At 35.4% G+C, this 26,825-nt stretch overlaps 1 protein-coding gene across 1 annotated transcript; it reads left to right on the top strand.

Annotated features, from left to right (window-relative positions):
• The first annotated feature begins 480 nt into the window (after window positions 1–480).
• Window positions 481–26,331, top strand: LOC110451531 (sentrin-specific protease 6-like). The gene is made up of 21 exons (XM_021499604.1): window positions 481–569; window positions 2,863–3,097; window positions 4,037–5,481; window positions 6,736–6,856; window positions 8,731–8,808; window positions 9,186–9,259; window positions 9,854–9,915; window positions 10,317–10,653; window positions 11,003–11,265; window positions 11,736–11,955; window positions 12,290–12,487; window positions 13,534–13,888; window positions 15,191–15,307; window positions 15,761–15,877; window positions 16,285–16,377; window positions 16,883–17,072; window positions 17,417–17,608; window positions 18,102–18,181; window positions 18,899–18,967; window positions 19,324–19,471; window positions 22,050–26,331. The coding sequence occupies exons 1-21, from the start codon at window positions 554–556 to the stop codon at window positions 22,293–22,295; spliced, it is 4,656 nt and encodes a 1,551-aa protein (XP_021355279.1). The 5' UTR covers window positions 481–553; the 3' UTR covers window positions 22,296–26,331.
• The last annotated feature ends 494 nt before the right edge of the window (window positions 26,332–26,825 follow it).

Genomic DNA, 26,825 nt, shown 5'->3' with positions numbered 1-26,825 from the left:
AATAAAGAGCAATACATTTTTTTGCCAGGTTCTTTTTGTATGAAATCATGTCTTGTTTGTTTTATTTTCCTTTAGATAATCACATCCCTAGCAAAATTACAATGCAAAGCCATACCCAATCGATCGGAATTTGCAAACAATCTTTTCTTAGTTGTTTCAAAGCCATTATTTGAAAGTTTCCACTGATTCTATAATATATGTTAGTTAACTGCGAGAAACCGGAGCCTCCTAATGGATTTTATGCTCTTCGTCTTGCTAGTCCAACATGAGTTACTTCCCTTCAACGCGGGAAAACCTTGTAAAAACTTAATTAATAAAAACGTATGTAAATGGCATCTGGATAATTCCTTACGCAGTTTTTCAAATTAACATATTTTTTAATTAAAAGCTTCATCTTATAATCCGACAGCTGATTTATTTAGAAAAGGAGATCCGACTGGAAGAGTTTTAACTAAAACCGGAAGTGACATCACAATTTGCCAGAAAATGGTGCTTGATAGGTCCTTGTTGACTATGCGTTCGTCAGCTTTTCTTGAATTAAGCATTGAAAATAATGTCACTATTCTCTGGTAAGTAGTTAGACGAAAAGTCGAATAAATAATGTAATACATGAGCTATAAATAAGTATGTCAGCCTAATACTGGATTTGTCGAAGACGAGTTCACGTTCCACATGTGTTTTGCCCAGGAATGAAACCTGTCCCATCCAATGGCCGCAAATGTTGGAGAAATCTCGGAATGTTGCTGTATCATTAGTTTTATGATTGCAAAGCGATATTTATTTTCAGGAATCTAAGTACAAAAGGTCTTGTTTCTAACTATTAGATCTAGATGTCTTGCGTCATAATTTACAACATGAGATCGTTTAATTTCACATTGAACAGGATGGTGATCCTTTTTTCTTCTTTGGTGTAAGGATATGCCATCATTAATGAGCTTATATGTTCTGCATTTTCTATGACATAATGTAGGAACTGCCCCTCGTTTGAGGGAATGTATTCTGTACATGGACAGAATCCCATTCTTGAAAATGCCTTTGGCTTATGGAATGTAAACACATAAACATTTTGCATTTGGCAATAATTTGTGGAAATATTCATATTTTAAGGCCCAAATATAATATTGGTAAAGAGAAGAAACATCACCAAGCCTCTGCGCGGACTTGAAGCTTTTTTTAGGCTTATTGGAAATCAATAGTGGACATTTTTGCACAAAAAAGTGGTGTCAAGTACTAGTGTTTTGATTAAGGAAATTGACCTAATTCAATAACATTCAAAAAGGTACAATTAGTTATAACAACCTATCTATCGCAACATGTAATAAGTTGTAAGATATATTTGCTTAAAAAAGCCAATAAATACAAAATATTTGAGTTCAGAAAGATTGCATCTAGTTAATATAATGAAGTACTATCACATATTATATAAAGTATCACAATTTGATTGTTATGTATTGCTTATTGATGTAGCATGAGAAGAAAAAAGCATGGCTAGCATGCAGTGCTCCAGATAACTTTTGAACATGTTTTTTTATCCCTACCTCTCCAAAGTGAAGGGGTGAAAAATTGACTTTTGAACCATGAAGTACTGAAAAAGCAACGTTACCAGAAAATGTTGAAAGAAGTTGAAAGAAGTTGAATAATTTGTATGTGTTACACTTATATTGTTAAAAATGACTCAAATTCAGATTTCTGTGTTGTCTCTTTCAAGAAATCTGCTATACTAGGTTCAGGAGGATCAGAACGTCTTGCGAACCCCATTTTAAATAGCGATTGTTGTTTTGAACATGCTATGATTCAATTGTCTGAAATATTTTCGTTCATGATAGCGTTTGAAACAGGAGGCATTGATTTGCATTCTATGCAAGCGTTTCAGTGACTCACTGTATGCCTATTATAATCTGCTAAATTGGACCCAGAAACTAATGCAATGTTCCGGATTTTGCTTGCGTTAATTAAGCAAGTTCATTTTTTCTTTTGCCTAATTCGTGAATACTCATTCACGCAAGCTATCTGTAGCACTAGCTAGACTGGGTTTGAACCAGTGACCTTACAAACTTTTGAGACGGGTGCTCTACCAATTGAGCTATCTTGTCGCCGAAGAACGACCCAGTACCCAGTCCAGTTCCACTACATTCCTCCCTCCTTTTTCTAAGTCTTCGCCCCTGAAGACAACACTATTTACAACCCAGGTTTAGGTATCCCCTTGCCAAGCATACACCAAATGCTTAAAACAAGGGTTTGTCACAGTCACCACTGTAACAGGAAAAGAAACATGAACGGCGAGACCTGGGTTCTAACCCGGGACCTTCTGAACTCTAGACGGATGCTCTACCAATTGAGATATTTGGTCGCCGACGATCGACCCAGTCATGTTTCTCTACATTGATACTAAATATTGACACTGGTAAACGAAATAAAAAAATGTCTCTATCTAAAAATTGTCACATTTGTCCTTAGAACCAGGATAACCCAGAAAACAGTTAGGTTTCTTTCCACTTGGGTCTTCTACTTTCGTGACACGGTAACAATTTGATAAAGAATAGTATAGCATTTAATTTTAAAAAAAAATGAACCAACAATAATAAATATGATTTGTAATAACCATAAGCTGTTAAACTCTTCCCTAATTATCTTACAAGAAGAAATGTTTAATGAGCTGGTAAAAAAAATCAAATAAGCAAATGTGATTGCAATCTGGACAAGTATGGTCCAAGAGATTACGGTACTTGCAAAATTTAAGTAAAAAAACCCTGATATTATAGACATTTAATTGTTTTAAACAGTTTAGTATTATGAAATTTAACTTGAATTGCATGTGTTTGAAGAATATTATATATGTAAAGTTAAAATTTGTTGTCACAGCACTTGCAAATGAGGAGCAAAAGCCAGACCAAGGATGGAGTAATGCTAATATGTTCAGTAATAGCCTATCCTCGGAAACTACACAGGAAGTGATTGACATCAATTTTTGGCCAACATCCAAGCCAGGAAACGTGGTTACAGAACAAATAGAGCAGTTTGACCCAACTGTCAACCAGTACACTGGACAGACAATCCAGACTACCCCTGTAACGGTCGACTCCGATACATCAACTGCGTAAGTAGGAATCACTCCTAGTTATCATCACATGTCTAATATTCCTGTTTCTCAACAACATGATGTAAATTTGCTTCATATGTTATTTGACCAATTAGATTTCACCTGACAATAAGGCATTGAATGGAACACTTAGTAAAACTTCGTACAGAATGACTCGATGCAATAGTAAACTTAACTTTCCTGATCAACACCCTGTCATGTCTATTTGATTATGATGAACATTTGTTTTGAATACAACTGCAAAGTTTAGAGATTAACCAATGTATTGATGTATCATACAGAGTTGTTCGTTTATGAAATAGGTAAGGACCTAGTGATTTGATTTTGCTTTCTTGAGAACTTTCGCACAGACTTCCAAGGCCTACAGTAACATTTGCTGGTCTATATCAGGCTCTATCCCTGAAATATTATATTTGGAAATGGATGAACCGGTTTGTTGGGATCAATGAGCATTGACCATATCAAATTTAATTGTTTACGAACTTTTTCCATTTCAGAACAAATTAAAATGATAATGAGAAAATTCAAGAAAAATTAAAGGAGTATTTCTGCTATTGTATCACTGATTCTCTGCCTTTTTGTTGGATTACTTGAGAAGACAAAAAGAAACTATTCAAAATGATTCCTATTTTAGTAGATTCTCAAAGAATAAGCAAGCCATACAAAAAGATATAAACAACAGTTCGGGATGCAAAAATCTGGGTCCCAAAATCACAGAATACACTAAAATGTCTGTATATTTTATTAAGATGAAATAAATACTGATGCAGTAAATATAAAGCATGTTATAAAACCCTTAATGAATTGATAGATAGCACCTAGGCTACCTGGTGGTACACAGTAACAGTTGGGTGTTTGCAGGCTGTTTGATATTTCACTTGCAATCAAATTTTCAAGTTTTAATTATTGTAAGTAATGCTTCGATTTCTTTTCCAGAAATGTTGAAGTATACACTGAGCCTGCTGTATCCGACTCCCCAGTGGTAGAGCAGTCTACAGTACACACCACACCTGGGACTACCAGTATAAACTTTGGTTCAGGGGAAAGTACACACCAGGCCTACTACTCACCAAGTCAAAATCAAATTGTAATTGTGTCTAATTCTGGAGGATCACAGATACACTCCACTCCAAACACCAACACAGTCTACAGAGTCAATCAGAAAACAGATCAATCTAAAAGTTTGTTACATGATATTGTACGCCTTGCAGGTACCCCAAACTCCAACATTGGAGCAGGTCAGGGAATAGTTCAGGCAGAGACTAGTGCAAGAGGTAGAGGAGGAAGGGGCAGGGGAAGGGGTCGAGGAAGGGGTAGTAGTAGAGGTCGAGGTAGGGGGAAAACTTTGATCAGTGGTACTCAACAAGGCACATATAAGGTCATTGTTCCACAGGTTCAGCCTGTTCACAGACCATCAAACTTTCTCTTACAAAGTAAAGGTGGTCCCACTGCTGGTTCCTTTGCTAGTTATAACATTCCAAAGATCAAACAGTCTTCTGCTGCTGGTACAGGGACTTCCTGTACACCATTCTCCTCAAGTGGGACCAACACTGTTGTCACATCCTTACTGAACTCCAACCCAGGACCTCATCAAACAGATGGAGAAGCCAATGATTCAGATGGAGATTCTATACCAATGTTGGATCATGACTATGCTATTCACAAAGTAACAGAATCTGCAGTGACTCCAAGTGTGAATACCAGCAAAGGCCATACTAGCTGCATAACTCCGAGTACACCTAATACAAGTGCTACTTACACGGTTGTACATAACCCAGGAACATTTGTTAATGATGCCAGCAAGTCTAATTTCGCTCTGAGATCTGCTCTTCTATCATCCTCAGACAAAAAGATCATCAGAGTGGAGGGTCTGTCAACAGGCAGCCCAGTATACACGGTTACGTCTAGCAGTAAAAGTCCAATAAAGGATACATCACTTGGTGGTCAGAGAACCAATCCTGTAAGTATTTCAAAGATTGTCAAAATCCCATTTCTGCCTGGCATACAGGGATACAGTCCTGAAAAATACCAGGCTAACGGTCAGACTTTGAAACAAGTGGTGTCAAATTCTGGGCAACAGTTAGGAATGAAAGTTCCCACAATGGCTACTTCTACTGCACTACCTGCTATGAATAGTAATGCTGTTTGTGCTGATGATTCCCAACAAAATCAGATAGTGGTCAGCAGTGAAAACAGTGTTGCTTCAGATACACAGGACTCGTCAAAGTTCAGTGGTACCAGTTATTCGGGCAGCGGTATTCCTCCCGATCTTCTGACCGCTGAAATCACTAACAATTTAAAAGCAGGTCAAAAATACATCATAGATCATGGCAATGGAGTCCAAAAGAGCATGTTATGGGATGGCTCAATATTTATAGAAGGTAAGTGTGATCAGAAGTATCCAGTTACACACAAAATGTATCAAAGTCATATAAGTTTATGTATGTAAGCTTAAGCTAGCTATAAGGCATCTTAAAGTTGGTTATGTTTACATATAACCTCTTGGAAGTTGGATTTATATACATAATATTTAAGTTTCTGTGGTCAGATATTAATTCCCTTAAATGGAACATCAAGACTTCATTCAAAAGTTTAGTGTCTGTAATAATGCCAGGGTTTTTGCCAGCTGTTTTGGGAAAAGGCCCCTGAGCAGGTTTTGGAATAATATCATCCGCATTTGACAAAAATTGGAAAGTGTCCCCACATGTACAGGTCTGGGAAAATATCGTAAGTTTTGAAAAAATAAAACCTTCAATGTGTGCAAAAAGGTTTCCTCTAGCTGTTTTTTTACAGTAAAATGTATAGCAATAAATAAACACATCAGTTTTCAGTGTTTTTGTTTTATATTCAATTTCATTTTTTTTTTATGGGTTTTGAATGCTTCTTCATGGACGGTAACACTTTGAAAATATAATGACTGGAAACTTGTATAAACATTCCTTTTAATCCAATTGGGGAAAATAAAGACTGAAATTGGAAAAATACAGAGTCATTTTCCAATTGGAAATGGGTACCTGTACCGAACCCTATAAACACCTGGAAAAAACCCTGAATGCATTTTCTTCATAACTGTTCTTAAGGATGTCATAGGCCCCCAGACTTTGTTCATATTATTTCAAATGTCATGAAACTTAACAAGCATCTTCACATACACCACATCTTGTAAGAAATTGTGTTTCCACTTTCTCTGATGAAAAGACTTTTTTCATCAATGTTCAACAGACTTCAGTTCTTATTCCATTGTCATGCAAAACTTCACCTGCATGCTCATGGCATACGTTCAGAGCAGTGTCTCCAAATAATATCATCATTCAGACGCCCATTCTATTACACATGTGCTGTCATACCTAGCATTCTATTACACATGTGCTGTCATAACTAGCATTCTATTACACATGTGCTGTCATACCTAGCATTCTATAACACATGTGCTGTCATACCTAGCATTCTATTACACATGTGCTGTCATACCTAGCATTCTATTACACATGTTCTGTCATACCTAGCATTCTATTACACATGTGCTGTCATACCTAGCTATTTCGTCACATTGAACACTGTCTTTAAACTTGACAACCCTGATAATGATATTTATTTTTGTACAATACATGAATTTTGAATTTGCCTGTTTATAGAGACCAGTGAATCCAGCCATCTTAGTGGGGGTGGAGCTGGAGATGGCAATGGAGAGAAGGTGCTGAAGGGAAATGCAACTGGTCTCAATATGGTGGCTAAAAGGAAAGTGGGCAGGCCAAGGTACGGGGAAAATATATGAATTGATATAAGTGATGATCACTTGGGAATATTAGCTAAAGTCAATGGAGTTTAATAAACCTATCTTCATCATTATCCTCTCAAAATCTTGCTGAGGGAAATTTGTGTTCCATTTTTAGCTCACCTGGTCCGAAGGACCATGGTGAGCTTATGCCATACCGCAGCGTCCGTCGTCCGGCCTTCAACTTTTCCTTTAAAACGCTACTAGTCTTGAACGGCCATGTATATTTTGACTTAATTTGGTCTGGAGCATCCTTAGGCCAAGGGGACTCAATTTTGTATAAACGGTGGGTGTGGCCCCCCTGGGGGCAGAGGGGTGGCGCCAAATAATGGAAATAGAGGTAAAACCTTTAAAATCCTTTTTCTACCGTAGGGATTAAGGGGTTTTCTCCTTATTTAATCTGGAGCATCCTTGGGTCAAAGGGACACAATTTTGTATAAACGGCGGGTGTGGCCCCCCTGGGGGCAGAAGGGCGGAGCCGAATAGGGAAAATAGAGGTAAAACCTTTAAAATCCTTCTTCTACTGTAGGGATTAATGAGGCTCCACCCTTTCGCAATTAACCAGCAGATTTCAATGAAAGTTTCACATAATGGTTATGTCACTATGTAGAGATGATTTTATGAATTTTAAGCATTCCGATAAACTGGGGATTTGTAAAAAATACTGAAAAATTGATTTTTTGTCAAATTCAACACTTCCACATTTTTTGAGCATGTGGCATTATTCAAAACTATGACAACAATAAAATAATGAAAAGAAACATTGCTAATTAACCCTACTAATATTTTATTTATCATAAAATATCTACAAAGTGTTTCAAAATGCCTTTTTTATTGAAATTGTATGGAAAAAAGTTACAAAATACAATCTGATGAAAGACAGGACACATAGTTTCATACAAAAAGAGTGAAAAATTGAACCAAATACACACAAAGTCTTTATAATTCATTTATTTTACTTTTTACAATAATTTTGATCCTGATGAGAGTTGTCTACCTTAAAAAAAATCGGAACTTTTTGCAGAGGGTAGAATTTATGCAATGACACTTATTTTATTTACTATACCAAAAAAGAAATAAATGCCCGATACGGAAATAACGACACGGAAATACAACAAGAAAAACCTGTGTATTACAAAGGGTGGAAAGTCCTTAAGAGATTTTATCCTAAATTAGTCTGGAGCATCATTGGGCCAAGGGGACTCAATTTTGAATGAACAGTTAGAGTGGCCCCCTGGGGGCAGAGGGGCGGGGCAGCGTATGGGATATAGAGGTAAAACCTTTAAAATCCTTCTTCTACCATAGAGCTGAAAAGATTTCATCCCAATTTGATCTTGAGCATCCTTTATATACTGGTACATAACGTATAAGTAAACCTTAATGGTAGGGTGGTTCAGGATGTCAAGGTCACTGTCTGATAATGTTACTGTTTAAAGAAAATCTTTTATCATCACTCTAAAGACTCCATTTTTGAAAAGATTTTGTTCAAACTTCATGTATTGGTATTGTTTTAGAACACCTTGAAATAGTTTGTGTTTCAGACTGACAATTTAAGTGAAGTTTACCATAAGTCTTCATATAAAATCTTTGTAATCTCTTTAGCATATGATTGAATTTGTATCATTTGCGGTATCTTGTTACAAAATTGTATTAAGTGTTAAATCTTATCTTGTAATGTTTAATAATATAAAAGCATGTCAGTGCAAACTTTTTTGAAGAAATATATTAGCATTCTGTGATATATCTATGATAAAGCAAGGGATTATTATGATAAAAAAAAAAGATAACAAATAACCATTTCATAATTTCAGTTGTGTGCGGGGATGATATATAATTCTTTATTTATTTATTGCAGTAAGAACGCAGAGCTGATATTACCAAATGGTCGTACATTTCTTCATGCAGACAATCCTTCAGAGAAATATCTTGGCAGGTATGTATGAAAATCACATAATAAAGATTCTTGGTTAACACTATTTATGTTCAAAACATGGCATCACTTGTATGATATATATCAACTATTGATATTTCCCATTGAGATATGCCTGACCTTAGTGCTGGTGTAATCTCCCTGTTATGGTTACAAAGAAATGGGTGACAAAGAGATTAATAGTAACAAACCAAGCTGCAAGTTTGGACAGAATTCATATTTAGGAAGTAATCTTAATAATGTCTTTCCTGATATACTCCCATCCTTTTATCGTATTAAAAATAGGTAAGTGATAAATGAAGTATGATGATAAAAGGAGCTCTTAGCATTCTTTGTTTTGTGATAATATGTTTCAAGGAATCTTGCTTGTGTTTTATTAGACCGGCAATTCATCCACTACATAGACCGTCATTGGGAACAAGAAAAGAGTTTGATGCAGAAAGCTCTGCTCAAGGTAAGTCGAGCTATCAGGAAAGCTCCAAATTCTAAAAAACTTTAAACAAATCACAGATATTTTGTACTGTGGCATTAAATCTACAAATTAATTTGTATTAAGTGATCTGATGAAGGCTAATTATTAAGTACTGTTACAATATGTTGGGTAATTGCTAGGTGCAGATGTAGGGTCATTTTCATTGCAGTGTTACTTTAATGATATGACGGTTCCACAAATTCAACAAGGCGATGGCACATTTCTATTCAACGTATATCATGTGTAACAATCTAGACACCAGAATTCATCATCATGTGTAAATATGAAAACACTTGCATGATATCACAGGCATACATAACCTTAATATAAAATGATTTAAAAATTGTATGATATGATTTTTAATTATATGAATACTTTACAAGTATAAATTTATTTAAGTACCTGGCTACGTTTTAGATATTTTCTTCAGAAAAAGTCAGGACACCTTCACTTAGATCTTTAAGAAAATATTAAAGAGAAACATACAATAATCAATGTGAAGGGTATATCCAAATCATTTTACTGTGGTACATTGTATCATCTTATTCCAATCATTCATGCTTTATTGTATTGTAGAAGAATCTAGTCAAGGGGACACTAGGACAGAAGAATCATCTTGTGTGAAACGACAGAATGAGGTGAACAAATGTTTTGTTATTAATTCCTTGAAATAAAGGAATTATAAAAAAAAAATATAGGAAGGGGACTTTGAAGTCAAGAAATTTTCTAGAAAAAAGGATAGGGGACTTTGAAATCTGGTGGGGGTAAACAAAATGGCAAATTCTGGCCTGTACCTGGAGGATTTAAAATGTAGTATACATACTGATGATATCAATAAGAGACAGAAAATATTATTAATTTTACCTTTTTACTTATAACTGATCCTTGATAATCACTTAATTGGTGCCTGTATGTATATGATTTAGAATTAAAAAGGTTTATTTGATGGGAATAGATATATTATTGAAATTAATTTGAAATATCTTTATAAAAAAAATGTTTTTAATCAGTTAATTAATTTAGATGTTTTCTTTCCCAGGATGATGGAGAATATGTGGTTCACTGTAAATTTTGTGGATACACTAGTGGCAATACAAACTCATGTGAACGGTGCTATAGAAAATTCCCTGTTAATGTGAAAAAAGAACCAGTGAAGCGTCAAAAGATTGATGATAATGAATCAAAGAATGAACAAAATCAAAATGTTGTGACTAAAGAGTCCTTTTATGGCCAAAAAATTCAAGGACAATCTCAGCCATACAAAAGTTCTGTGCTTAGTGTACGAAGTGTGACCCAGAGAGGACGGAGGATCAACACACAGGGGCGATCCTACAACATGATCCGTATCACACCCAGTAAAAAATATGTAGAACCAGGTGAGTACCAGGAAAGGACCTTGTAGGGAGGAATATCTCTTGTGTCATAGAAGTATATTTGAAGATATACATTCTTAACTACATGTATTCATCAAAATACAAAGGAAGTTGTCTGGGTGCCTCTTCTTGTTTATTTCTTTTGCACTTTGAATATTCATCAAAATAATTTGCCTTTTCTTTTGATGTAAAAGTAATTTCACTGTCCATTAATATTTTCCAAGTAATAAAAGAAACAATTTACTAAAAAAAAAAAAAAAGAGGGAACTATTTATTTCTGAAATTTCATTAATTTTGCAACCTAGTTTTATTTGATTCGTGGTTGGTGTTATTTCCTGAACTTTTTTTCCAGTTACTGTGATTGTATCATCAGATGAAGAAGAGGATACTGCCACCCAAATAGCAAATCTAGAAAATCTTTCTTCATCATGTGTTCAGACTCCATCTAAAAATGGCTCTTCGAGTGCTTTACCTAATAATCAGATTAAAAACCGTTCAAAAACTGTCTCCGAAATGAACGAGGAAAATGATGAACTGTCAAAACTTGTGTCAATCATTCCTTCTGGGGGTTCCCCAACATTTAAGAACAGCAGAATTGGCAAGATGGAAGACAAGGTAAAATTGATGGTTTTGGGTTTTGGATTATGTTTTCATACAATTTGTATGTTTAACAATTTAATAGCTGAGTTTCTGATAAATATATCAGAAGTGTAGTTACTATAAGCTAGTGCTGGTTTAATTGATTTTGTCTCTTTACTATTTCCGTTGTTTGACTTTTTATTGTCACCAATATATTTTTGTCTGTCAATCAATAGATGAAATTATTGCATTGATTGAATATATTTTTAACATGTTCATATTCCGTCTTTGCGTATTGCAGAGTTATTTTCTCTTGGGAGCAGGTATTGATTGTTATGTCACTTGTTTGTGAGAGAAACGTCATCAATTTTTGAGAAAACGACGTAATTTTCTCACACAGACCAATGACGTAACAATCAATCCCTGCTCCCAAGAGAAGATAACTCTGCAATATGCAAAGATGGAATATAGGAATGTTGAACATTTCATAAATATTTCTTTTGAAGGAAGGGAATTTATTGGCAAAAATTAATGCCAGAACCACGTCTGACACACCTTCACCAGAACCGACGCCCAAATTAGACTCGCCAAAGGCCAATGTCCTCCAGTCATCGTCATCAGTGAGTCTCACACTCAATGCCCGTAGTGTCAAAGTGGGGTCACTGAAGGGCACACCAATAGAGCCTATCCTGATCTCGGACGACGGTGTGCAAATATTCATGGAGTGTAAGTCACAGCCAGAGCTGTATGTCATTTAACATTTGAAATGGTAGTAGCATTGACAGGTCATATGAAATTCATAATGGCGCAAGTTCATATGCAAGTGAACATGGTTCACCCATTTGAATAAGTTGTGACATTTTTGACAAGATGTTTTGCTAAAGCTAGTTATATTTTAGTTAAAAATGAAAATTTATAGACTCAATCTATGACTTCTTTTGAAATCATTTGTATGAAGCATAGACAAAAAATAGGATTCTTCATGATATTTGAACAGTAATTATTTTGCAGTTTTCATTTGTTCATAACTTATGAAATAAATTATTTGTAATTTGTACAGGTGAAGAAAATACTCATAAATTCAACATAGCCCCTTCAGACATGGACCAGTGCTTGTTACACCTGAAGAAATCAACACCGGTTATATTTATTCATACAACGGTAGACTTTGGAGCCAAACTGAGAGAACAGCTTGACATGACCAACACAACCCCTCCGCCAAATTCTACTGAGCCTTATTTTAATCCTGTTGACAAAGGCAAGTCAAGTCAGCACATTTGTGATTATCACTTTTATCTATTTTGATGTTTTTCATCTCTGCCATTGAAATTCAAATTTGCTTTGTGATATTTGGGATTATCTCTAGAGTTTGTCACTGAAATATGCGCAGGCATTCAGAATGAATGTAAGATTAGAAAGACGCAGGAGATGATAAAAGAGAAGTAAAACATTTTGTTAGCACATGAGTTTATTATATCCCTGCAACAAAGTTAGAGCAGAAGTATACTGAAATCGTCTTGCCCATCTGTCTGTCTAACTAAGACTCCATTTTAAGCCCTGAAATGACACCCCTGTCCAGATAACTTCTTTGGAACTATCTAACCAATTACAATGGAACTATCTAACCAATTACAATGGAACTATCTAATCAATTACAATGAAAGTTGAAAGTATATAAAGCATGTACTAGACTTGAAATGATGAATCTTTGATTTCAGAAATCAAGATTGCCACACTGATTTGTGAAAGTGATGCATAGGAGATATATTTTACGCTGAATGAGCTATTTAAAAGTTTCAGGATTCAAGATAGCAGTTGTTGCATCTGATTGTGACAGTATTGGCTGCAGTTTTATAAGCCAACTATGTGGGTTTGTGGGGAATGATTATTAGGAAATAAATGATCTGATTGATATATTTGTGCCCCTGAGTTCTGTTCACGACTGTTGGACCTATTTAAGTATCTTGCAATGTTTTATTGGTGACTCCTGGGATAGTTTTGATGACATTTATATAGTTGAATACACTGCTATTTAGTTTTCATTGGAGCAAGGGATATCATTTAGCTTTCAGTTTACTGTTGAACTTTAAAAAGGAAAGCTGTTTCATTGTGAAATTGCTAAGTAATCTATATTATCCCTCGATAAAAAACGGTCTTTCTGTACTTTCAATATAGTCTGAAGGACACTTTGGAAGGTTGTTTTCCTGTCTGTTCGTGTAAACAGCAAATGCCTTCAATGAATGGATTCATTTAATAATTGTTTGAAACATGAATTCATTACATTGTGTTGATTTTATCTTTCAGACCTGAAATACCAGTACATAGTGCTACTTCTACAGTCAGTTTCGATGCAAGAACAGAAAAACACATTAAAAGTGCTGGAGAGTTATCATCAAAGCATTGACAGCAAAGATCAGAATTTCATTGAGATGTTGAGTCACACAGAATCTCAGCAACTTCTCTTAAGCACATCATTCTTGTGTAAGAGGATGCCAACTTCTAGTATTGATGAACCCACACTACCAAATGTTGACAGTACCACAATGAAATCCAATGACATGAGCTGTGGACCAGACAACTCTGACATGGACACCAGTCTCGGCCCCCGGGAGCGATCACCTTCCCCTCCTCGCATTATGTTTTCTGGACCAATAGAAAAGTGAGGCAATATAACAATCATCCAATTTCATTTTCAATCTGTTTTGGCAATAGAAATAACTAAGGAAAGATACTGACAGAATTTGTTTCAAAAATTGTGAAATGGAAAGTACAGTATAACCTGTCTAAACCGAATGTCACCAGGACCAAACTATTTGGCTGTTTTACACAGGTGTCTAGTTTATACAGGGTTGCAAAAATGTAGTGTTTTGCATACGATCTGAATACAAGTGTGTCAACTTAAACAACAGAGAAATAAATCATTGCAAAGTTTAATTATTAACAAAATATACAGTTTATGATACAAATGAAGGGAGATCAATTTAGCAGCGGTTTGTCTAAGAAGTAATCTACAGTGAATTAATCAGGGGCTGGGGTTATCGTGTCATCTCCTGTCCGTGTCGTTGTCATCGTTCATCTCCTCGTTCTCCTTTTCATCTAAGAAAACATGAACAAGTGTAGGTTCCCAGTCTCCTGAATAAGTCTCCTCAGTTTCTATGCTCTCTTCAATTCCACTCGCATGATCTATATTGACGTGTGTCATGCCTTGAACGCACAGATGATACCAAGGACGAGTGGCTGTAGTTTCGTAAGTTATAACAATCACCCCTTGGGTGCTCGCAGTCGACCCTGACTCGACCCAACATTGGATAGTGCTAATTTGTTTAGAATGTGTTTGCTTTAGAATGTAGCCGGCAGAAAGAAATTTCAGGACCGGAATTAACAGGTTGTTTTTACATGGATTACTATGCCAACTTTTGTGAAACAACGCTGGTTTTCAGAACAGACAGAGTCTGGTTTATACAGGGTTTAACCACTATGATTATATAGGTAATATGCAGGGACCACAAAAATCACAGCCGGTTTAGACAGGGATCTGGATTAGACAGGGGCCGGTTTAGACAGGTTATACTGTATTACAGTTTGTGAGAGATTTAAATATAAACCAGGCTGAACTGTACCCAAATTCACAAAATTCGAACTTGCAACAGAGATCACACAGTTGTTTTTGTAGATGTCATTTATATTTCATTCTTTTTTGCTTTAAAAAAATGTATGTCCCCACCACTCCTGTCGCGTCACGTCAAACATCAAACACTGAAACTAATTTCACATGGTGACGGGGGCATTCATGTCTTACAGACATTTTCTAGTTAAATATATAATTTTAGATAAAATGGAAAACTGTCTGTTGATTTAAAAGATTTTGAAGAAAACAAAATGAGAAAATTGTGTACTATACTGTTAATAAACTTGAAGGCTAGTATATGTAAATGAATTTCCTTCTATGCTGATTTTGCAGGCTGATAACCTACCCACCTCCTCCAACCCCGGGGGGTATAGCAGTCACAAATGAAGACCTGTATTGTTTGAATGAAGGCGAGTTCCTCAACGATGTCATCATTGATTTCTATCTCAGGTAAGTATAGAGATTCTCTGTGGATATTACACCATAGGAGATCAAATAATTGGTCCTCTTATATTGCCAATCGCGCAGAGTATAGTATATAAATAAACACACCATTCAATTTGGCTGAATTTTTCTTTCCATGCCCATTGCATAAATGAAGTCTGAAGTTGTCATGGAATGTTCAAACTTTTCTCCAGTGATATTTCCTTCAGCAAATTTATATTGCATCAACAGAAAATTGTTAAACTCCAATTTTTGGGCTTCGAAAAAAGTTATTCGTGTGTTTGAGTTTTGTAAAGAAAGCAATTTGGATCAAATGATCTGTTTTATGTAAATATAGAGTATTTAGGGCTATTCAGGGTTACATCAGCAATAATAAATGTATTAGTGTGGGATAACACCACGAGGTACTTTTTATATGACCTCCACAATTGTTCTGTATTTATCACTTGTTGTAAACAGATTTCTCTACCTGGAGGTACTGAGTGAAGAGGTGAGAAAAAGGACACATATTTTCAGTTCATTTTTCTTTAAACGACTGACTCAACGGCAGGGCCGGGTGGCAGACTCGGCTCTCACGTAAGTATTTTCACACTGCAACCATTATAGAATTATGTCACTTTATAGTTATATCATTCAAATGTGAAATATAGGCAAAGCTTTTTCTAAGTTTGATTCCTTAAATTTGTTTTCTGTCATATTTTTATCACTCTTCATTGCTAATTTGTTCAGTTAGTATTTGTCAACCTGTATTTAGATTTTACTTGACCTTCAGTATTGGTGCAATATCATTGAACACTTTTAGTCTACTTCAAGGTGAGCACATACTTACATTAATCTCCCAATAAGTACAGTAATTTGTACATTCGACTTCGTATCATTATACTAGCATTGTCTGTTCCTTTAGGTGACATTAGCAGTCCTCTAAAATTAAAATGTATATGCAATATTATAATTTTTATCCTTATTTTGCACCATTATTTCAGTCCTGCTGAGAGGAGGCACGCAGCAGTGAAGAAGTGGACAAAGCATGTGGATCTGTTTGAGAAAGATTTTATCATTATTCCCATCAATGAACAGTAAGTTGTCTCACAATAATTACAAATTTCAACATTGTACATATTTAAAAATATTAATAGGTAAAACTAGTAGGTAATTAATGTTACAGGTAAAATATTGATGTATTACGTTTTCTTTTATTGTCATAATTAGGTCTGACACTTGAATCAAAGTCTCGGGTAACCTATTGGGACCGCCTTTTGTGTATCCTTTATCTGGTTACATGTTTATGTTCTCCAAAACCACTGAATCAATTTAAAAAAAAAAGCTTTCATGGTCAAAATCAAACCAAAGTTTGGGATTTTAATGTCCTTGAACATTGAAATATCATTTTATAGCACAATTGTCAGATAATAAGAATATTAGGGAAATACATTTCTGTTGTAATAAAAGTTTTATGCATTTAGGGCCAGTGCTCAATAACAGAAGTCTATATAAATAGAACACATTTGTACACTTCACTGTTGGAGTCTTTGGCCTTGACAATGTGTGCCTTGCTGTTCATGTCTCTGTTGTTTGTTCCAGTTCCCATTGGTTCCTGGCTATCATCTGTTACCCAGGATTAATGATGAATGAAAGTGTCTTCTATGTTCCGAAGCATCGAATAGAGGAAGTGTTTGGAGAACAGACAGGTACTCCAGTACCAGAAGACAGTGAGCAGATGGCTAACAGCGTGCCCACACCTGGCTCTGACAATGGAGGCGAGGCTATGGAGGTAGGGGGAGCAACATATAAAGAAGCAATATTTTTAGTCCAGCTGAGACAGTTCACGTCATCTGTCCATATTTTTTTTTTTTTATTTTGGACTAATTCTCACAAACTTCTGAACCTATTTTAATGAGAGAGAAAATTACATGAGGCTTCCATAGCTCTAGACAAACAAAAATTGTGAATTCTATTGATCTCACCCTCAGGTGACTGTTACGTTCATATACTTCAAAGGTTGAACCAAATTTGTAAGAAGTTTAAATTCACTAATTAATTTATTTTTCTTGTAGAAGTGATTTTCATTTTATAATGTTTTCTGCTTGCTATAAGTGCTATGATTTATGATTGTAGGAGGATGTGGAGGACAGCGAAGAGAAACCCATGGACACAGAGACGACGCCCACACCATCTACACCTCGGACACCAATGTCGACACCCACAAACACACCTTCCTCCACACCTGCCACCACACCCACCACAACGCCTCTCCACAAACTTGTGTACACACCATCATACACAAATTCCACAAAATCAACCCCAAAGGTAATGTAACAAAGAACATTTTGTACAAAAAACATTGAGTTAAATATGATTTATGTTTTTCCCAAGGTTTCCTACGCCTTTGAAAATAACTTTAATACATGATGGGATTATTAAAAAGTCACATACTGAAATTGGGTCTTAGTGTTTGTACTATTGAGTTATGACCTTCTTTTTTTTTGATAGTGAATTTTATCTGGAGGTTGGCAACTATTGCTGATATTACTTTGCCCTTTATTTAGGAAAAATAATTAAATATTGCATGTGACTGCATCATGTAATTTAATTGTTATACATGATTGTCTATAGAAAACTTTATTTGTAATATTTATATATATAAATGTAAATTACTTAAATTCTACATAAAGATATCTTCAATTTCTAACTATCTGCATCTGTGTAAACACCTTAAGTATAGAAAATTTTGCACAAATATTCTAGCATTTTCATGCATGTTGATGCCTAAATAACTGATGTATATTTCTTGGTGTTTTAGGAACTGCGGGGTCGGCTGCTACAGAATCATGAAGAGGTGGCAGTGGGAAAAAAAGGTTTTGTAGAAAGTGGACAACGAGTGTACGTATAGAAAACTAGTTTTACTCTAGGTGTTTAATATTCCTCAACTACTGTATTGGTTATGATTTTAACCGATCATCAATTTCAGAATATTATTTCAATTTAACTTATATTTCCTTCATTGTTGTTAAATTTAGGATTGTCACTCATTGGCAAATGTTTGAAAACCTTCATTTATTTTCATTCCCTGCAACAGTGGAGGGAGCATACACCCATCTGTTTGGGGACATCATTACTCAAATATTCTAAGTTGAAGCATCATCAAACTTAATATGTCATGACTTCATCTTGTGAACAAAACCAAAATATCAAACGTATGTCACTGTGATCAACTTTGCTAACTTGGTGTTTACTTCTGTTTTGCTCAGTCACTTTGGTTAAAGTTTATGTTTAGCTCCGTTTCCATCAAAATGGGACATGCTTTCATTTTCTAGTGAATAAAGTATTGTCAAATTGATATACATGTATTTTAAATTTAACAAATCAATTTGTTTGCTGAAAACATTGTGTTACTGTTGTGCGACAAAATTGTTAACAAGTCTAGATCTGGTGCTTAGATAAGAAAAAAAGTTCCTGTAGTATTTCAACATTATTTACCTGGTATATGAAGTTTGAATATCATTTCCCATTCCATGCCTCATATCACTTCAGTGGAATGGTTTTAATAAGTGACAAAGTTGCATGCCCTTATAACCTGGTTTTCTTTTTTTGTTACAGGCCATGTGTATTGATCTTTGATTCGCTGGCTGGCCCAAACAAAGCTAGAATTGTGACAACTCTGAAAGAGTGAGTTTTGTGTATGCATGTTTGTCCTTGTTTGTATATGTATTTATTATAGTTGCTTACTTAATAAGGATTTTTTGCTAATCATAACACTTTGCGAATTTATGTCACTCCCAAATATTTTGGTAAGAAAGAAAAAAATTAAGATTTGAACATACATACACTGTATTCATTGACTACACTGATGGTGAAAAGGTGTTAAATTGTCAACTATTTACTAATGGGATGTAATTATTTTTAAAACATTGGCTTAAGAGTTGTGCCTAGGTGTCAAAACATTGGGCTTCAGTTTTTTACTTGTCAGTTTTCAATTTGGTTAATATCAGTAGTCAGGTTAACATTGCTTGGCTGTACTTCAGGTACCTACAGGTGGAGTGGAACACAAAGAAAGATGTCATGTTTAACCTGAAGGAGCGGATTAGAGGCTGTACACCTCGAGTCCCCCAGCAGACCAACTACAGTGACTGTGGCCTCTACGTGCTGCAATACGTGCAGAGCTTCTTTGAGGTATTTTCATTAAAAACTGATTCCTAGTCATACTGGAATTTTATTTACTGTTTACTGTGACTACAAGCAGTTAGCTGTGATGGTATATCTGGCCTTTAACTTTCTGAATTTCCAATAATAACAAAAACATGTATTCATGTATAATTTCACACAAAATTCGTCATATTTAAATTCTGATGTGTAGAAAAATGCTAAATATGATATGTGTTGCATAGAGGATATTTAATGGTTTCTTCAGTTACAACAAATATGTTTCACCATCGTGGCTAATATTTTTATATTTTTCACGAGTGCACAGCACGAGTGAAAAAAATAGCCACACGTGAAATATATTTGTTATTACTGAAGACACCATTAAATGTTCTATTTATTACATTTTTAGCTCACCTGGTCTGAAGGACCATGGTGAGCTTATGCCATACCGCAATGTCTGTCATCCGTCCGTCAACTTTTCCTTTAAAAACGCTACTAGTCCTGAACGGCCCAGTAGATTTTTACTGAATTTGGTCTGGAATATCCTTCTGCCAAGGGGAGTCAATTTTGTATAAAGAGTGGGTGTGGCCCCCATGGGGGCAAAGGGATGGGGCCGAATAGGGGAAATAGAGGTAAACCTTTAAAATCAATCTTCTACCATGGGATAAAGGGATTTCATTCCAATTTTGGTAAAGGGGAATCAATTTTGTATAAACCATGGGTTTGGACCCCTGCAGGCAGAGTTGCAGGGCCCAATAGGGGTAAAAACCTTTGAAATCCTTCTTCTGCTGTAGAGATTAAGTGATTTTATCCTTATTTTGTAACAGAGAGCATGATTAATTAAATATAAATCACTGCCTCCGCATGAACCCGGACCTCTGGCTTACTGGTCTTACGCTCAACCGATCGAGCTAAAGAGAAGTTCTCTATAGCCGAGCGATATATTGCGGCTAGTATTTACCAGGGTTACATACTCCCCTTCCAGGAAAGAACTCGTCCTCGAGTTTTCCAAGGTTAACAGCGATGCTTGTGGAGCAAGGCCGAGTATTTTCCCCGGTCCCCACGTTGGGCGCCAATGTAACAGAGCGCATGATTAATTAAATATAAATCACTACCTCCGCATGGGATCGAACCCGGGACCTCTGGCTTACTAGTCTAACGCTCAACCGATCGAGCTAAAGAGAAGTTCTCTATAGCCGAGCGATATATTGCGGCTAGTATTTACCAGGGTTACATACTCCCCCTTCCAGGAAAGAACTCGTCCTCGAGTTTTTCCAGGGGTAACAGCGATGCTTGTGGAGCAAGGCCGAGTATTTTTCCCGGGTCCCTACGTGGGCGCCAATGTAACAGAGCGCATGATTAATTAAATATAAATCACTACCTCCGCATGGGATCGAACCCGGGACCTCTGGCTTACTAGTCTAACGCTCAACCGATCGAGCTAAAGAGAAGTTCTCTATAGCCGAGCGATATATTGCGGCTAGTATTTACCAGGGTTACATACTCCCCTTCCAGGAAAGAACTCGTCCTCGAGTTTTCCAAGGTTAACAGCGATGCTTGTGGAGCAAGGCCGAGTATTTTTCCCGGGTCCCTACGTGGGCGCCAATGTAACAGAGAGCATGATTAATTAAATATAAATCACTACCTCCGCATGGGATCGAACCCGGGACCTCTGGCTTACTGGTCTTACGCTCAACCGATTGAGCTAAAGAGAAGTTCTCTATAGCCGAGCGATATATTGCGGCTAGTATTTACCAGGGTTACATTTTGGTCTGGATCATCCTTGGCCCAAGGGGACTCAATTTTGTATAAACAGTGGGTGTTGCTCCCCTGGGGGCAGAAGGGTGGGGCTGAATAGGGGAAATTGAGGTAAAACCTTTAAAATCCTTCTTCTACTGTAGAGATTAAGGGATTTTATCTTAATTTGGTCTGGAGCATCCTTGGACCAAGGGGACTTGATTTTGTATAAACGGTAGGTGTTGCCCTCCTAAACGAATGATGAGGACCCTCTGGGAAATTTGAGGTTTAAATCTTTCTTCTTCTGTATGTTATGAGAATAATTTCCCATGGTTGCTTTATTATCCAGGTGAGCGATACAGGCCCTCTGGGCCTTTTGTTTTCAACATCAACCCAAAAATAACAACTTCATTGAAAAAGCAGTATTTTGGAATCGAAAAGAGAAAATTGTTTTTGAAAGAAGTGCATGTCCATTGCCTTATTTCTTGAAGTTTTCTTGTTCCATATATTCCAGGTAACTGGTGATATTTTGTTTCAGCCATGATTATATGAAACAGAAAGTGAAGTTCACTCTCACTGTATGGCATTTGCTGGGAATGCTCAAACCAATATTAATTTAGTTTCCAAGGCAGCCATTTATTTAAAGAATGTTTTTTCAAGAAAACCTTTAAATTAAAAGTGTAAAATTAGTGTTTTCCTTGCTAGTAATGAGATTCCATTTCTGGAAAAGAACATTTATTGATGATCGAAATCCAGGAATTTTTCTGTTTGTTCAATGGTATTGAAAATGGTGTTAAGATGTTGAAACAAAAATATCAATGTTCTTTTAGAAATATCTCTTAATGAAAACAACTTTGTTAATTTTCAGGACCCTTTGGTAGACTACTCATTTCCAATCAAGTGTTTACAAAACTGGTTCACCGAGGAGAGAATGAAAAAGAAACGACAGGAGATTAAAAACTTAGTGATGAGTATAAAACTGAAAAACGATGCAGAATTACTCAAAAAGTTGCAGCATTTGCAACAACTCAAACAGCAACAGTTGCAGCAAAGACAGACCGAAAACGATCGGGCACCTGAAGAACAACAGAACAGCGACAGTGAGAAGTCCTGACGAAGGCTGTGTTGTGTGTGAGAGTTGACTGACATAAACATTCAGGGATCACTACAATGCCATCCATTACCTACCTTCTGTTACCAGGATGCCATGTTCATCAAAGTCTGCGTAGCTTAACAACAGCTTACACACAATTTCAACTGCAGTCAAACCTGTCTTAAGGGACCACCTATGGGAATTCCAGAAAGTAGTCTCTTAACACAGGTGATTTGTTACTACAGGTTCTGTTAACAGAAATCACTAAAATCGCTGGTTGCATAAGCATGTATGACTGTAGTATATTTTCAAAAATATTTAAATTGAAATTCAGGTTCTATGTAAAAGAACTCAAAACGATCATTTAACAATAAAAAGCACAAAAATATTACATATTTTTTAGGATTGTTGTCAAAAACCACCTTTTGAAAATTGGCCTGAACTCATTTCCCCCTGAAATCTCATAATGAACTATTCCAACCTTTGAATTGGAAGAGTTCAAAGGTGTCTTCAGGAGTAATTGAGTTAATGAATTGTTGAAGCTTATCAGACTTTGAAGAACCTGGCATATATACCAGTATGCACCCAGCTGTTGTTTAATGTACGGGACATCTGCATTGCTGGACTGTTTAGGCTTGAGAGGAAGATCCTTGACCTGATGATTGCCATTTTAGTATAAGCTGGAAAGGTCTTCATCAATCTGAGCATTCTTTTCTGACAAATGAGGTTTTAACGGGACAAAATCATTCCAACCACAGGAACTGTTATGTGTTGCAATAAGGATTGTTTTATTTTAAACACTTTGAATTGAATACTACCAGTCTAGTTATATACTTGACTGTTATTCCTTTAAAGCACAAGACCTTGAGTAATGTGTGTATTACTGTCTGGTGAACACGACGTTAAGATAGCGTGACCAATATTATACTCAAGTTCATACATTTCTTCTGGTGTTAACCAAATCCTGAATTAATTCCTAAGTTGGTTTATAATTGTTATAGTAAGTTCTGTGAATATAATGAATTAACCACTAATTCATACAGTATAGTGATCATAGTTTTTCACTGCAAAGTTGGCCATTTTCCTTCTCAATGTTAATTACTATTTTTTAACACTTCTCTTTAATAATAGTAATACATACATATGGTTGTGTATGTTGGAGTTATTACCTTATGATTAGTTTCCAGTGTCACTCATGTTAAACTATTCACTCAAATGAAATTTCACATTCATTCATGTTGGATTTCAATGGATATTAAATGACATTTAGTTGATTTATATAGCCTACATATTTTTTACACCATTTAGACATGCAAAACAAAATTAAATTGATATTTAATAAGAAATTTGTGAGCTAGAGTATAACATGAAATCACTGGCCGTGTGATTCCTGACAAGACAACACGATATGAGCTGGTTGCGTATTTGTAAGGATATCAGGTTTTAATTATGTTGTTATCTTATATGTTAAATTTTCTAAAGGTAGATATCAAAACACAAATATAGAATGAAGGATGTTAAGTTTTGAGTGTAAATGATATTAAATATCTGATAAACGCATTACAGTTATTAACTAACATCAGTATTTCATATATTGATTTCCAGCATTTCCCAACATTTAAATGATAGGGTTGAAATAGCAATACAATGTACCAATAAATTAAACTTGTCCGAATGAGGAAATTTTGTAGTCATTCTTATGATCCAAGTTTTGGGATAAGTATTAGGATTTGATTTAAAATTTACCATGTTCTTTTTTACTATAGCATTTAACATTTAATTTTATTATCAGTGTGTCATATTTTGAAGGTACAAAATTCATCCTCGGCATATGGATCACTTGTCCTTCTTTTTTTTTAAACATGAATAAAGAAATCTGCATTAATGAAGAATCATTGAATGTGTGAAAGCATGGGCTATGACAAAGCAATCATGGAAAATTAAATAGATAACAAGATGTCTTAAAAATCAATTAAACATTGTTGAATAGTTTATATTTCATTCAAGAGCATTCTGATTTTGGATGTAGTGGTACTCGACAAATCCATTATTGTTCTTTCATTTGTTCAACAAACAGCGTTGTATGTGTTTAAATGGTATCTGTGATTCACATAAAAATGTCCAATAAATAACGTGTGAAGTCCGTTGTACATTGAAACCATTATTATTTCAGTGACTATCTTATGTTGTATCTATTTGTGTTTTGGAGTTGTTTGGTCCCCAGATATCATTGAAGGGGTTGGCTGGAACAGTATTGTACCAGTGTAGTAATAATGTACTGCAAACCACACCTCATTGCATCTCATCTAACATGAATGTGTGAAACTGTAATAATTTTCACCAGTTTCACAAGTTAAAACCACCGTTCACAACACCATTGCGAGGATTTTTTTCAATGATAAAGAAGGTTATGTAACTGCACAGTTTTAGTAGTAGCAATGCTGCTACGTTTAAGTTTGTGTTCTAACTTAACAAACTTCCATGCATTGGATAGTTCAAGAACAGGTAAACTGCCATGGTATCTATTTCTATGAATGAAAGTTTAAGGTGATAGAGTTCACATCTTATTGGCAGTATTGGTTTACAAGCAACATATTGAAATGTACAACAACTTGATTAGAGGTCACACCAGCTCAATTAATAGATGTTTTTCAAGAGTTTTTTTGTTAAATGTATGGAACAAGAATAATATATTGCTAAAAGTGAATCGGTTCCTTTTAGGCATCAAGGAGGCAAGCTTCTTACACTGCATAATTTGTCATGGTGCTGTTTGCAGAGTGATGAAATGGAATACATGTATGTTTTGTGTGTAAGAAGTCGGGTAAAAAAGGCTATGCTGAAGAAATCGTTATTACTTGTTGAAGTAATTTATCTACTGTGTTGGCTCATCTCTGGGATTTACTATTTTACTTTATGTTCATGCTGCTAAAGGTCTTTCATAACTGATGCTTTTGTGCAATGCAGAAGCCGTTAAGTAGAATTCAATGTGCCTGTATTTTTCAAATGGAAAGTATATTATCCTGTTTCAATAATATAAAGTCACTTAATATAGTTTACATAGTATCTTTAATACAAAGATAAATTTTACAATAGTATGTAGGGATATAAAACATCTTGGTTCGATTGTGTTTTGTGTTTTGTGAAAAATAATTTAAACTTGGTTGAAGTGAATATCATGGGATAGCAGATTGATGATATGAAAATTAAGACCTGAAAAGATAGAGGTGAAAAAGGTCGAACAAAAATGTATAACCTTTTCTTAAAAATCATAAGGCTTAGAGGTGTATGTTTTAATTCCATAATAATCAACATTTAAAAACTGGAACAATGGAGATTAGATAAATAGACTTGTATAGATTGTTTCCCCCTCTGATTCTTACCAGCTTTATATATGAAATATGTTTGTCACTCCCAAACATTATTTTTCGGCACATCAACAGTTGCTGTTTACGCATTGTATGAACGGCCTTGCATTGTATAAATGAATAATTCCAGGTCCTGTTACAACAACAAAACACAACTACATGTATTAATAATATTTAAAGTGACCATTAAGGCCCTTGACCTTTTGTTTAACTCGCACCTTCATCATGGAAATTGGATGCTGCGAAATGATGCTGTTACTTAAGGTCTATATCTAGCCAATTCAGTCATTTTCAAAAATCCAAGACTCTCATAGCTCATAGCCATCTGTGTCTGGTAGTACATTGTATTTGCAACTTGTGATGACCAACATCAGTTTCCAGGTTTTTAGAATGTGAGAAATCTAAGTATAGTTGTCTAAAGATGATTGTAAGAATGAGAGGGAGATTTATCATGTTTGAATGGAGAGATTAGATCTGAGTTTGATGTGTAAGTGAAGGATTCATACAAAGTGTATAATAACTGTTCTGGGGTGAAAATGTCTGTATATATTGTATTATAAATTTGAATACATAACATTGTTGGTAAATGATGTGTTTTGAGGTTTTGCATATTGATTTCAAAATATTTTCATTTTAAACATGATCATTACAAACAAGAAAATAATAAATCTGTGATTTTATTGTGTTGTAAACTGCTTTAGATTTTAATTATTTTATCGATCGGAAGATATCCACATGACTGCTAAAAAATGTTGACAAACCATGGTGACCAGATGACCTCCTGACTTGTAATGTTGATAAACCATGGTGACCAGATGACCTCCTGACTTGTAATGTTGATAAACCATGGTGACCAGAGGACCTTATGACCTGTAATGTTGATAAACCATGGTGACCAGAGGACCTTATGACCTGTAATGTTGATAAACTATGGTGACCAGATGATCCTATGACCTTTAATGTTGATAAACCATGGTGACCAGATGATCTTATGACCTGTAATGTTGACAAACTAGGGTGACCAGATGACCTTATGACCTGTAATGTTGATAAACCATGGTGACCAGATGATCTTATGACTTGTAATGTTGATAAACCATGGTGACCAAATGATCTTATGACCTGTAATGTTGATAAACCATGGTGACCAGATGACCTTCTGACCTGTAATGTTGACAAACCATGG

This window comes from Mizuhopecten yessoensis, unplaced genomic scaffold, assembly GCF_002113885.1.
Source record: "Mizuhopecten yessoensis strain PY_sf001 unplaced genomic scaffold, ASM211388v2 scaffold6135_1, whole genome shotgun sequence".
NCBI classification, from domain to species: domain Eukaryota; kingdom Metazoa; phylum Mollusca; class Bivalvia; order Pectinida; family Pectinidae; genus Mizuhopecten; species Mizuhopecten yessoensis.
This window is presented reverse-complemented; position numbering and strand designations above follow the sequence as displayed.